Source organism: Dermochelys coriacea, chromosome 5 (assembly GCF_009764565.3).
Source record: "Dermochelys coriacea isolate rDerCor1 chromosome 5, rDerCor1.pri.v4, whole genome shotgun sequence".
Taxonomy (NCBI): Eukaryota; Metazoa; Chordata; order Testudines; family Dermochelyidae; genus Dermochelys; species Dermochelys coriacea.
In genome coordinates this window covers 76,405,173-76,419,958 of record NC_050072.1, presented here as the reverse complement: position 1 = coordinate 76,419,958, position 14,786 = coordinate 76,405,173, and the positions used below count along the sequence as shown (strand labels likewise).

At 37.3% G+C, this 14,786-nt stretch overlaps 1 protein-coding gene across 8 annotated transcripts in view; it reads left to right on the top strand.

Moving 5' to 3' along the window:
* The window catches only part of DTWD2 (DTW domain containing 2), a 176,769-nt gene that overhangs the window by 82,291 nt on the left and 79,692 nt on the right, over window positions 1-14,786 (top strand). For 7 of the 8 annotated variants that reach the window (XR_006281429.1, XR_006281427.1, XR_006281428.1 and 4 more), the window contains exon 4: window positions 11,452-11,641. Coding sequence is in view for 4 of the 8 variants with exons in the window: in XM_038403661.2 (XP_038259589.2) it covers window positions 11,452-11,641 (190 nt within the window). In the remaining 4 variants the exon portion in view is untranslated. Of the gene's footprint in view, window positions 1-11,451; window positions 11,642-13,805; window positions 14,772-14,786 lie in introns of those variants that run through there. The other variant, XM_043514704.1, reaches the window with a different exon arrangement.

Genomic DNA, 14,786 nt, shown 5'->3' with positions numbered 1-14,786 from the left:
CTTGGCTAAGTAGAAATGTTTCACTTATTGGGCCTTTGAATAGAATCTTTCTCCATCTCAGTCTTCCCTGCAGTCTATCTTGGACTGCTCCACCTGAAACATCAAGGTCTGGCTCTACTGTCTGCTAAGGTTCACTTGGCAGCCATCTCGGCCTTCCATCCTCCAGTATAGTGCAGATCAGTCTTCCCCCATGGGATGACTGTCAGATTCCTCAAGGGCTTGGAAAGACTCTACCTGCAGGTTTGTAACCCAATTCCCCCAGGGGACTTAAACCTGGTCCTGTCAAAGCTCTCGGGGGGGCCCCCCTTCGAGCCATTGGCATCTTGTTTCTTCCTGCTACTCTCTTGGAAGGTCTCCTTCCTGGTGGTGATCATTTTGGCCAGAAGGGTATCCGAGATCAAAGCCCTGACATTAGAACCCCCTTATATGCTATTCTTCAAGGACAAGGTCCAGCTGCCGCCCCACCCGACCTTCCTACCAAATGTAGTGTCAGAATTCCATAGCAACCAGGACATTTTTCTGCTTTTCTTCTTTCCTCACAGCACTGATGAGGAACGTTGGCTCCATACATTAGATATTAGGTGGGTCCTGGTCTTCTATATCGAGAAGACTAAGCCCTTCCGCAAGTCTATGCAACTTTTTGTAGCTGTAGCAGAAAGGATGAAAGGACTACCGGTGTCATCCCAAAGAATCTCATCCTGGACAAACATCCAAGTTTGCTACAAGCAGACAAAGGTTCCACTTCTGGCCATCGTGACAGCACATTCAATGAGAGCCTAGGCTTTGTCAGCAGAGTTCCTCACTGAGATACCAATCCAGGACATCAACAGAGCTGCAACATGGTCATCAATTCATACCTATGTGTCCCAATATGCCATCATCCAACAGGCCCTTGATGATGCAAGTTTCAGGAGAGCACTGTTGTAATCCACACATCCATGAATACCTCGCATGGAATGGACATGAGCAAGCATTTGAAGAAGGAAAAAAATGGTTACTAACCTTTCATAATTTGTTCTTCAAGATTTGTCATGTCCATTCCATGACCCACTCTCCTACTCCTCTGTCAGAGTTACTGGCAAGAAAGAACTGAGAGGGTGCGGAGCCGGCAGCACCCCTTATACCGGCTCATGTGTGCAGGGCTCCAGGAGGCGCTAGGGCTGGTCCTCTGGATATCACTAAGGGGAAAAGAAATCTCAGGCAACTGTGCATATGGCACGCACATCTAGCATGGAATGGACATGAGCAGCACATCTCAAGGAACAACAGTTATGGAAGGTTAGTAACCATTTTTTCCAAATGCAGAGTTAAAATAATTTCTCTACTCCTACTCAAGGTTCCTCTCTATATTCATGCAAGGATAGTATTAGCCCTTTTGGTCACAGTATTGCACCATTCAGCAGATTATCTACTATGTTCAGCTGATTATCTGCCACAACCTCCAAATCTTAAATTATCTTTTTCTTTTTTTTCTTAAAGCAAACTTTTTAAAGAAAGGTGCCAGTTTTTTTCTATTTATCTGTTCCAGGAGTGTGGAGTTTTTATTTTGCTGTAAATCTACAATCACAACTCATATGAGAATAGATTACTATTCAGTGTCATGAACTGGCCTGAGTAATCTTTGATCTTTAAATATTCAGGGTAAATAGGCCAAATCCCCTGAGATGGGATATTAGATGGATGGGATCTGAGTTACCCAGGAAAGAATTTTCTGTAGTATCTGGCTGGTGAATCTTGCCCATATGCTCAGGGTTTAGCTGATTGCCATATTTGGGGTCGGGAAGGAATTTTCCTCCAGGGCAGATTGGAGAGGCCCTGGAGGTTTTTCGCCTTCCTCTGTAGCATGGGGCATGGTTGACTTGAGGGAGGCGTCTCTGCTCCTTGAAGTCTTTAAACCATGATTTAAGGACTTCAATAGCTCAGACATGGGTGAGGTTTTTCATAGGAGTGGGTGGGTGAGATTCTGTGGCCTGCACTGTGCAGGAGGTCAGACTAGACGATCAGAATGGTCCCTTCTGACCTTAGTATCTATGAATCTGATCCTATAACTGAGTTAAAAGGCCATTTGCTCAGTTGACCTGTAAACCTTTTAGTACTTCATGAAAACTCTATAGTGACAAGCACCTTGATGTAATTTTCTGAGCTATATCTTTTTGTATTAGTTTCATTTTCATTACTTTGTTTTCTGCTAAGACACAGAAATGTCCCTGATTGTGGCTCCTAGGCACTTCAGTACTAGAAATAATAAATAATATAATTTGTACACGTAATATTTGCACTATTGTGAACACAAATTATATTTTGCATACAACCTATCTGTGTTTAGTTTGTGCGTATGATGAGAAGTCACCTACTACAGGACAGGCCCCACAAGGAAAATAACCACTGGCCATCATGTATAGCCCCCAGCTAAAACCTTTCCAGCGCATCATCAACGATCTACAACCTATCCTGGAAACAATCCCCACTCTCACAGGCCTTGGGAGGCAGGCCAATCCTTGCTTACAGACAATCCCCCAACCTGAAGCAAATAGTCACCAGCAACTACTTACCACATCACAGAAACACTAACCCAGGACCCAATCCCTGTAACAAACCCTGTTGCCTTCTTTGTCCCCATATTTTCTCTAGCGACACCATCATAGGACCCAGCCACACCATCAGAGGCTCATTCACCTGTACATCTACTAATGTGATATGTGCCAGCAATGCCCCTCTGCCATGTACATTGGCCAAACCGGACAGTCTCAACGTAAAAGGATAAATGGACACAAATCAGACATCAGGAATGATAACATACAAAAGCCAGTCAGAGAATACTTCAGTCTCCCTGGACACTCAATAACAGATTTAAAAGTAGCCATCCTTCAGCAAAAAACCTTCAAAAACAGACTTCAAAGACAAACTGCTGAGCTACTATTCATTTGCAAATTTAACACCATCAGTTTGGGCTTGAATAGGGACTGGCAATGGCTGGCTCACTACAAAGCAATTTTCCCTCTCTTGGTATTGACACCGCCTCATCAATTATGGGGAGTGGACCACATCCACCCTGACTGAATTGGCCTTCCACATTGGTTCTCCACTTGTAAGGTAGCTCCCTTCTCTTCATGTACCAATATATATTTATGCCTTTATCTGTAACTTTCACTCCATGTATCTGAAGAAGTGGGTTTTTTTTACTCCCAAAAGTTTATGCCCAAATAAATCTGTTACTCTTTAAGGTGCCACCAGACTCCTTGTTGTTTTTGTCCATATGATGAGTTTTTTCCAGGATTTATGTTAGTGTTCAGAAAGTATACAGGCAAGTTATTCAGTATTAAATAGTGTGAGGTCACTTTTTGATAATATGTCCACGTTTGATTAATCCTTCACTGAAAATTGACAGTGCTAAAATCACAATCCCCTTTTGTAAGACCTTGTTTTCGGCAGATTTCATATGGAATCCTCTGCACCAGAAGTATTCCAGAAAAATATGACTGAACTTCTGGAGGATGTGGTAGCAATACTGAGTGACTTTAGCGTAGACAAGAATAGAAATGGGGAACACAATACTCATTTGCACACTGCGCTGAGCATATTGGGTGGTGCCAGTAAAAACTGAACAAGGCAAAGTCTTAAATCAAGAAAAACTAGATTATCTTCAGCACCCAGAAGTGTGCTAGGTATTGAAGGACGACTGTCACAAGCTCTGCCCAGAAGATCTAATAATGTAAATTTATACACGAAACAATAAAAATATCATCTAATAAACAAAAAAGAAGGGAAAGGAGAGAGGTATGACAAAAGTTGCAAATATAGTTATGATAAAAATTACATGGATCAGAAAAATTGCATGGTTTCTCAGTAAGGCTCCAATTCAGGAAAGCATTCAAGCACATGCTTTCATGAATAGGGACCTAAGACAGTGTATAATTTTGGACATATGATTTAGTAAAGATAGACTTGATGGGCATGAAGAACTCTATCCAGTTGTCACATTTCAGCCTTCAAACATTGCGGCTGTTGCTTAGTGTATTGTCTTTGAAACTGATATGGCTTGTGGAAAGAAAAATGCACTTTAGAGAAACAACAAAGAGCTATGGTTTTATCTATTTACAGACATGCTTAGTTTAAAGTATGCTCTAAAATAAATAGTCATGTCCTGCCAAATATAGTGTCTTATATAATAATCATTGTAAATTCTTTGACCAAGCACTAGGGTTTATTATTCATGAGGGAAGTGCTAAGAAAAAAACAGAATGCCTATATTTATGAATAAAATACAATAATTTCTGGGATTTATTTTCTTTTTTTAAGATGCTAATAAATATTTTTCAAGCAATTATTTTTAAATCATAATACCGTTTGCTCAGATCAATAGGAAATTCTTGTGTGTTGTAAAAAGAACACATTTTAGATGAAGTTGCTCATTGTAATCTGACTTGTTAACAATCTGAATGATCTTCATTTCATACTTTTAGAGTTATATGAGAAATCTTGGCACTCATGTTTTTAAATATCAACTTTATAAATGTGACTGCTACAAAGAAAGGGAAAAAATCACACCAAAACTACTTTGCTTTGGCTTTCTGTTCTTTTTTTAGTGAAATAGCTGCCTACTTAAGTTCTAATAGTTCTTTACTTTCTATCCATAGATCTTCGAGTTTCTGTAATCTACTAGTAAATTCTGAATGTTATGGACTCTAATGATTAAGCTGTAATAGAGCTATTCATCCAAATACCTATTTGACTTGAACCCTGTTATTTGGGGCAGGAATAGAAAAAAAACATTTAAATTGGTTTGTCTTCAAAAATTAAGTGGACAATACATGCATAGATCTCCAAAATTCATCACAAGTTAGGTTTCAGAATCAGTACAATAAATTTCATACCAGCTCTGTTGCAGGTCAGTAGTTAAATCGGGTACATCAGAAATGCATTAGAAGGTTTGGGAAACTCATTAATGACTTCAATATCTTTAGAAAGTTGAGTGCAACTTATTTCTGATATCATTTATATGAAAATATGTTCACTAATTACTTGCTTGAACTGTGAGCTTTTCTCCTGATTGCTCCCAAACAAAAAACATTTTTTTCTTATATTAACTACTGTAAAGGAGTTTACTTGTTCCCAATATAATGTACCACCAATGCTCTAAGTTACATGACTCTCTTCACACTGTGCCAGTACTATCCCACTGGGGGGCTGTCAAGGGTACAGATGTGGGGACCTGCATGAAAGACCCCCTAAGCTTATTCTTACCAGCTTAGGTTAAAAACTTCTCCAAGGTACAAACTTTGCCTTGTCCTTGAACAATATGCTGCCACCACCAAGCGTTTTAAACAAAGAACAGGGAAAGAGACCACATGGAGACGTCTTCCCCCAAAATATCCCCCCAAGCCCTACACCCCCTTTCCTGGGGAAGGCTTGATAATAATCCTCACCAATTGGTACAGGTGAACACAGAGCCAAACCCTTGGATCTTAAGAACAATGAAAAATCAATCAGGTCCTTAAAAGAAGAATTTTAATTAAAGAAAAGGTAAAAGAATCACCTCTGTAAAATCAGGATGGTAAATACCTTACAGGGTAATTAGATTCAAAACATAGAGAATCCCTTAAGTTACAAAAAGACACAAAAACAGGAATATACATTACATCCAGCACAGCTTATTTTACCAGCCATTAAACAAAAGGACATCTAACTCATTTCTAGCTAGATTACTTGCTAACTTAACAGGAGTTGGAAGGCTGCATTCCTGATCTGTTTCTGGCAAAAGCATCACACAGACAGATGAACCCTTTGTTCCCCCCCTCCAAATTTGAAAGTATCTTGTCCCCTCATTGGTCATTTTGGGTCAGGTGCTAGCGAGGTTATTTTAGCTTCTTAACCCTTTACAGGTGAAAGTGTTTTGCCTCTGGCCAGGAGGGATTTTTATAGCACTTTATACAGAAAGGTGGTTACCCTTCCCTTTATATTTATGACAGGGGCCCTAAGCAGGAGTATTTTTGCCCGCTTCCTCCACAGCTCATACTAATAATTAATAGAGGGCACCATTGTGCTGCTTAGGGCCCTAAGCAATTGCTTAGTCTGCTTATGCCTAGCACTGGCTCTGCTTTTACAGATTCCAATTCTATTATACATTTAAAATGAACATGCGCCTATTTATCCATCGTTGTCTGTCAATCCTTATATCTGTTAGCACTTCTGAAATGCCTATTGCAATAGAATATAGGTATTGTACAAGGATAAGATAATGAGGACTGCCCAAAAGACCATGTTTTCTCCATTGTTATGCAGTTTTAAACATGGTCTGCTACTTTGCCCCCCTCCACCTCTTTCTCCCCCTTCTTCTTATGTTTTGGAGTGAGTGTTTGGCAAATACCGACCAAGTGATACTGGTTTAAAACCCTTCATACCTGTCTGGTGTAACTTCAGAGTGGACTAACTTCAGCTAACTAAAGGTATTTTTCTACTGTGTTATTTAAATAGGTATAAAAATTGTAGAGAAATCTTCAATCTTCAAGTTAACTGTATAAGCTATATAATAACATTTCAGGATTTTCACCTGTCTGTGTGTCGCTCTGAAGCTGGGAATGTCTCAGCCAGTGTAAAGTGATGGAAACAGGTACAAGCATGATTGAAAGCTCTTTATTTAGAATATCACAGGGTTGAATCATCACTGGGATTCGTGGTCTGTTACTGTCCAGTTTTAAGTTCTCAGCCATTAATGAATCAGATAAATTACATCTGTGCCATGACAAGGTGTGTTTATGTGCCATGGCAAGAATCCTAGACCATTGTGATATCAGGTAACTCAACTAGTCACAATCCTAATTTACTCTACACCCTTACTCTGTAGCTAATTTCTGTGCAACAGTTCATTGGTTGTACAAAGGAGACTGCACTGATGACAGATTACTTGGCCTTGCTGCTGCAGTTCTTCAAAAAAGGAAGTTAATATGTTAATAACCATATGTATTCTTCATGTATGTATGTCAGATTTAAGGCTACATAGTAGTTGATGAAGCCGGGGGTGTTAACAATGTGTTGTGGAAGGAAGGTAATAATAGTTGATAAATTTGATATCTGTGAAGATAGAGAAACAAAAATATGGTTTTTGGCCTCCACAATTTACTTGTTTTTCATTATGTGAGAAAAAGTTGTAAGTAGAGCAGAGCAACTTTAACTAATATTAAATGAATTTTCCTAGTTTTTAAACTGTTGAAATTGAAGATGAAAAATTGCAAGCAAATAATATGCTGCCTTATGAAGCATGGCAACAATATGGTGAATGCAGCAGCTGCAGTGAGGGGTCAGAGTGGAGAAATGTTGACATTAGCCTACAGACAGCCTTTGCAACTTGACAAACCTTGTCATATATGAAGACATAAGATGCTACTTAGCAAAGAATGTTGATATTCATAAATGTGGCACTTGAAATTGATGACACTGAAGTCAACATTTACATTAGAGTAAATGGGCCTGTAGTAATTTGAAACTGGATGCAATGTATGGACATAGATCTGTGCCTAGCAAACAACACCATCATATAATTAATGGGCCCTTTCAAATTGGCACAGCTCAAATAATTTATGAAGCATAATCATTTTTCTCAAATTCCAAAATGGGAAAATATAAAACTGGTATTTATATAAACTATGATATACAGTCATCTACATTGTAAGTTTAGTGTAGACTATCCATTAGTAATCTTTTCAAAAGGGTTCTGAAAAAAAGAGAAATGCTAGTGACCCAAATTATAAAACCATTTGTTTTTATTCTAACAATATTTTAAAATATTACTGCCCTAGAAATTATAATTATTTAGAAAATTAGAAGCTTTCTTATACTATAGTTTATAAGTTTTGAATAAAACAGCTAGCAGATGTTGCCATCTTGTCTCTTCTTAAACGCAATTCACTGATACAATCTTACCTATGGCTTAACCACTGCTAAACCATAATTGCATCATATTAAAGTTTTGTTTGGTAATTTTAAATATGAGTATGACTGAGACCATTGGCCATTCAAAGTAAAGTTTTGAATAATCCTTATTAGAGGCACATTAAAATTTACATGATAAAACAGAACAAAATTGAAGAATCTAATTAGCTGATAAGCATTACAGTAGTGAAATTAGTACACAGCAATTCTGTGGTTAAAATGCTTTAATTGTGTCAGCTTTTTTAATGATCACGTTTATAAAAGAGCACAAAAATTAAGTAATTCTAAATCCTGACAAGTTTGAAAATACTGGAAGTACAGTACCTATAGTCAATAGGAACTTTTATTTTATACTCAGTTTGAACTGGAGTAGCTGCTAGTCTTTTTTTGCAGCCTTTTTGAAGCAGGTGGTACTCGGGAGGGAACTGAGCTGTTTAAGAAAATCACTTTTTTCATATACAGCTTTTTTTTTTCTGACCGACACTGAGATGTAAAACCTTTAAAAGTCTGACTCTGATCTGGGGAATAAATGGTGGTGGTTAGAAGATTCCGTTTTTTGTTGTTTGTTTTTTTAAATGGCTTAGTTCCCTCTTGAGAGTTGGCAGCTTCTAAAGGGCTGCCATCGGTATGGTGTCTGCTCTGAAATTAATCTTCTTGCTGCTTCTTGGTGCAACAGTGTCTTAAAGTCAATAATGTTTCAAACTGAAATCTATGTAAAAACACCTTTTCATGTCTTAATACAAGCAATGACAGACAAGGGCAGAAATTATTATTTTAGTTATCTATTTTGTAACCAGCTTAACCTTCATTTAATTAACTTTTAATATGAAACATACTTTTTTCTTTTTATTTTGTATCACCTGTTCATTATTCTTTGTTCTGATGATGAATTTAATAGAGAAAGGTAAAAAGAAAAGAAACGAAATACAAAAAAACTATATTAAGGCATTGTTAAGGTTACACAGCTTAGCATTTAAACGTAAGGAAATGCAAAGGTGCAGGTTGAATACCTAACCATAACTCTATCCATTTGGACATAATCATTACAATAAAAATTTTATTGTATTGTATGTGTAGTTTAAGCTTTTAGAAAGAAATGTAGAATGTTTATATGGACCAAATTTTCCAAAGAGTCCCTCACCCAATTTCTTCCATTTGGGCAACTAAATGAATGGCATGACTTTCAAAAGTGTTCCACAGAGCAACTCCGATTATGAACATCTGGGTCTACCTGTGTGTGCTGAGTCCTTTTGAAAAATCATGTCCTATAGCATTATTTTGAGAAGTAGTATGTCATCATATAATTAAAAACTGTATAGTAATACTTCTGCACAAGGAGGCAGATCCAAAGGTTATGTTGCTTTCTGTAAAGTAGCTTTAAAAATGGTATTGTTTGAGGTGCATATTTGTGTCTCAGCAACTCCATATTATATTTGTTCAGTTTATAAGCAAGAGGGTATTTTAACTGCCAAACCCACACACTGTAATTTAATCTGTAAATCAAGTTCTTTCAGTTTCACCACATCAAAGAAAGGCATAGTTAGGTGCAATTGAGGTGTACACCTAGTAAGTCTCACTCAAAGTGTATTTTAATAGTGATGATGCATGAGAAGAAAAAGGCCAGCTGACGTGCACATCTACACCAAATTAATATAAAAAACAAATGGAACTAAAATATACTTGTTACAAAAACATACAACCTCATAAACTTATTTTGTGTTAACCGTGTCCCTCTGTAATCCAACCACCAGGTTGTGTTTATGTTGATCTCATCTCTTTCTATGCTATGTTTATGAGGTCTATCTGAAAATCTTGCTAGTGCTGGGCATGCCTCCAATAAGGCCATTCATGGTAGTGAGAACTACAGTGTCTGGTAGTGGTTGTGTGATTGGCCCATTACCTGCAAGTGTTGAACACCTCCAGAGAGCTGTTCAGCCCCCTCCCACTATGTAAGTGATGGGTGCTGAATATCTCTAGAGGCTCACTATCTGGTAGGATCAGGTCTGTAGATGGTAAGTTCCTTAGGGCAGGGACAATGTCTTTCATTTGTCTGTAAAGCAACATGCCCAGTTACGACACTATATAAGTAATAATTAACTTTCAAATTCCAAGATTTATTTATGGAAGTGGGACTTAGAAAAATAATCTTTTTCATTTAAATGGACCAGATGTCAAGTGAAGTCACTGTAACCATTTTTCATTGTCAGCTGTCAATCCAAACTGGATCATGGTATATGCATAAGAGGTCTAATCAGGCGCCTGATGAATTCGCTTATGGCTAACGAGCCCAATTCAGGAGCAACACAGTTTGTTATAAATTTCACATGTGTTGTCTGAGTTACAGTCCAAGACTACAGTATGCTGCTGTCGTCTTTCTCACTTTGCTCCATTCTCTGGGTCAAAGCCTCTTCATGTTGAGTGGCACCCAGTGCCAGATATTCCCTCCAAATTGGATGGGATTCTTTGCGCTCCTCCCATCTTTCTACATTGATGTTGAACAAGTCACTGGAACTACTGAGACAATTAACATAGAATCTCACAGTTCCTTTTCATAATGTAACTAAACCAAGGTTCAGAGTTCAAATGTAACTATCACGTTTCCTAATGTTTCAGTTCTTAGCCGTGGAACTTTAATCCTGCATTATTAGTAATACTATTAAATATGCATTAAACTTGGATTTTTGTTTCTGGAAACATTTTGAAATGCTTTTACTTACATAATGGAAAATGTTTTCTGTATTAAGTATTCACCCTCAATCTGATGAAAGTATTCGTAGTCCTTTGCTTTTTATTTATGCTGAAACTCTTTTGTATATATGTTTTTTAATTATTTGTAAAAACCTAATAATACTTTAAAATCCGTAATAAATAATTAAAATATTCAGTGATGTCTGCTTGACTATGAACTTTCCCTAAAGCAAATAAACTGAATTTAGCTCTGTATCTAATGAAAATTATATGCTGTCATATGGGAGATCAAAGCTCTGTTCCTGGTTCTTGTGTCTTGCTCACTGGGCTGGCAGGAGCTGGGAGTATTGCAGAGTCGGTATCTTTTGGCCATTATTTTCAAGTGTCCATTAAGTTTTCCGTCTCTGTTGGTGCCCAACTTGAGATGCCAAGACCACTCTGATTTTTTTTTTAAAGAGATGCTAAGTACTTAAGTTCCATTGACTTCAGTTAGAGTTGTGGGTTCTCAGCTTCTCTCCAAATCAGACGCTAAAACTTTCAAGTTGGACACCCAAAATTAGTAGTCACTTCTGAACATTTTGCCCCTAGGCCTTTTGTAAGCTCATGGTAAAGTAGCACCTCTTAGTACTCTGCGGATTCCTCTGCCTGAGTAAGGAGCAGAATTGAAGGCTATAAAAGGGAGTATAGTGGGTTGGATAGTTGAAGTTGGAAGAAGATGAATTTGAAGAGTCAGTAAACTGGCAGAGCTATGGGAATGAGGCATGATACACATTACATATATTTTCCCTTTCAGAAAAACAAACAAAAACGTCCTCTCTCTGTTCATGGTTGTAGGTATCCTGAATTAGCAGCTGTGTGCCGAAATTCTAATACTCTAATTCTGTATCCTGGAGCTGAAGCAGCTAATTTGGAAGAAGTGGCTTTGATCTTCCCAAGTCCATCCACAATCATCATCATTGATGGAACATGGAGTCAGGCTAAAGATATATTCTACAAAAACTCTCTTTTCCGGCTTCCTAAGCAGGTAAGATGTAATGCTTTGACTTGAGAGTGTAATATATGTCTTCTTTTTTTCACTGGAAGTGTTTGGATTAGAACTGGTTAAAAACTAGAACTTTATCCTGTATAAAATTTGTATGTTTCAAATTTTGTCCCAATTGAAACAAAAAGTCAAAATACTGACATTTTTCACAGAACATAAAGTTCAAAAAATTTGGATTTTGAAATGTCAGAATATTTATGTTGACATTGCTGAATTGAAATGTTTCATTTTGCTTTGTTGAACGGACTCAAAACATTTAATTTCAGTTTGATTCAGCACTAATCCACATCCACTTGAGCCTTTAGTGCCTCATGGTTGCTGTAGTTGGGGTTCCACATGCTCCCATCCTTCTCTGTGAGCTGAGTTCCCAGGCCAGAGTACTTTTCTCATGATGCACAGTGGACACTTGAATCCCATGATTCACCATACTAGTTCAACTAGAGGGGAGACTGTGGTGCATCCTTGGAAATGTAGTATCCTGCCAGGCAGACTGTCCTATAGAAGAAAGAATGCAGTCATGAGATATTAGAACTGCAGCTCCCATGAGGCATTGTGGCAGCTCCAGCAAACTCGCACAATGTCAAGCGGACCTGAAAAAAAAAATCAGGTTGGCATGACAAATTGAAATATTTTCAGTTTGACTTGAACTGAAATGAAATTTTGCCAATGGAAAATTTGAAAAATGTCAGGGAGGTTTTCCATTTTGTGGAAATGGATTTTCTGTCCAAAAAAAGCTTCAACGGAAAATTCCAAACCATCTCTAGCTTGAACTCAGGACTTCCAAAAGGTTGTTGTTGGTAGTAAGGCCTCTTAATAAAATGTTTGCAGTGGTGAAGTCTACATTTTTTTTATCCTTTTTCCTATTTCCAGGTAAGTGTACGAATCTGAGTGTGAAAGTAGAATATTGTGGCCCTTCAGTGCAAATTCTCAACTCTTCTACTCATGTCCAAGGGAAAGCTTGTAAAAATCCAGAATGGTTGTCAAATCATAGCTACTGAATATGGAGGGAGCTTATAATGAAATATATTAATAACATCACATTTTCTCCAGATATTACCATTAACAGCAATAGGTTTTCCCCATCCAAGTACTCCAGATTATAATGTTTGAATATAGCACTAACAGTTAGTGCTAATAAAATTAACAGATGTAGGTTCTAGTCCTGCTCTGAGAACTGTGTGAGCACAGCCCTGAAAAAAAAATTGTGTATATCAGTGGTGTTGTGTAGGATGCATACACGTGATTCTCAGTGCAGGATAGAAGACTTAATTTATTGTTGTTACATGATTAACCACTGTTATTTGGGCAGTTATTCCATCCTTTGTATAACAAGTTTCAGTCTAACACAAGTTACTTGTTATACACAACTTGTCAGCCTGTATTATTTTCTCCTAAAAATACTTTATATGAGTTAATCAGTTTAGTTGTGGATTTAACAAAGTGGTGTTTTGATCTACAAGTCATGCTTCATCCACAACCAACTGTATTTTATCCTAAACCCAGAGACTATGAGGTTTTTAAAAGTGATCTCCCATAAATACTTTAAAACTTTATAAATAGTCATAAGCAATATCTTTGGGGGTAGAAATATAAAACGTGAAACCTTAATGCAATCCTCTCACAAGTAATTTGTGGTTCCTATTAAATTATGCAGCAAGTGGATATTTTTAAATAAATAAGACCTGCAATAAGAGATGGCTGTTTCATTCTTACATATGCAGAGAGAAAGAGATAAGTGTTGTTGTTAAAGCCAGGTCTGGTTGGTCTTCTGTATTAGTTTGCAAAAAGAAAAGGAGTACTTGTGGCACCTTAGAGACTAACAAATTTATTAGAGCATAAGCTTTCGTGAGCTACAGCTCACTTCATCGGATGCATTTGGTGGAAAAAACAGAGGGGAGAGGCGTGTATATCAATCTCCCCTCTGTTTTTTCCACCAAATGCATCCGATGAAGTGAGCTGTAGCTCATGAAAGCTTATGCTCTAATAAATTTGTTAGTCTCTAAGGTGCCACAAGTACTCCTTTTCTTTTTATAATTCCCTACGATCTCAGTAAAAATGTAGACTATAGGCAATTCCCATAATCTTGATGCTTAAAGCATTTACTGCCTTAAACTTTTAATTCCAACAGAAATATTTTTAATTTCAGGGCAGAAGAAATGCTCTTCTGTTCCGAGACAGTATGAAGAATAAGAAACCAACCCTTTTACAGGAGAATAGAGTAGGCAGGTCTTTAATTTGTTGAAATACACTAAAAATAGAGAATGAAATGTTTGCATTTGTACAGCTTGTTTATTGAAGTTGATAAAACTGTAGAATAAAATCTGATTTACAAAATTCAAATAATTTAATACTCCTGTGCACAACAAAGGCCTTTCAAAAACCAGACATTCATGTTTTATAGTGTTACAGTCATCGCATTTCAGTGTGATTTAATATATTATGGACCAGATTATGACCTTCATACAGTATTTATTTTTATGAGCAGATACTCCCATAACCAGTCCCACTGAAATCATAATTAAACTGTGTCAGTCACCAGTATAGCAGTGGACACTTCCTAGGCACTCAGGTGGTGGTATGTCTTACAATAAGTAGCTGGAGGCATAATCACTTCGTAAGACATGGTGCCCCTGAACACTGGAGAAGAGCATCCTTGGAACTGCCCACTAGTACACCTGTTTATCCTTATAGTCAAAGTTATGCACTCATCTCAGTACAGGAAAGGATGGTGGTCTGAATCTGTTCGATCGTGCCTCCTCCAGGACTGTTAGTGCTATTGGCAGCATTAACAGACACGTTCTTACCTGATTCCATCTTTTACATCACACACATTCAATATGTTTAGATATATTTATGTAGATTAAACTAAATTTGAATGATTTTTTTTTCTAAGTACAAATAATTTGGTTAAGGTAGATTGGCCTACTTTATCAAAAGAGTTTGTTATACATTTTCAAAAAGTCCATTATTTCTGGTTTAAATCAGATGAGAAAGCATTCTACATATTTCTGAGTCCACAAGTGCTGGTCAAATGATCATTTACACGACACTAGAAAAATGCTAATCCGTTTTGAAGATCAGTTTTAGATTATCATTGCTTTTTTCCTTATTAATTAATGTTTGTATG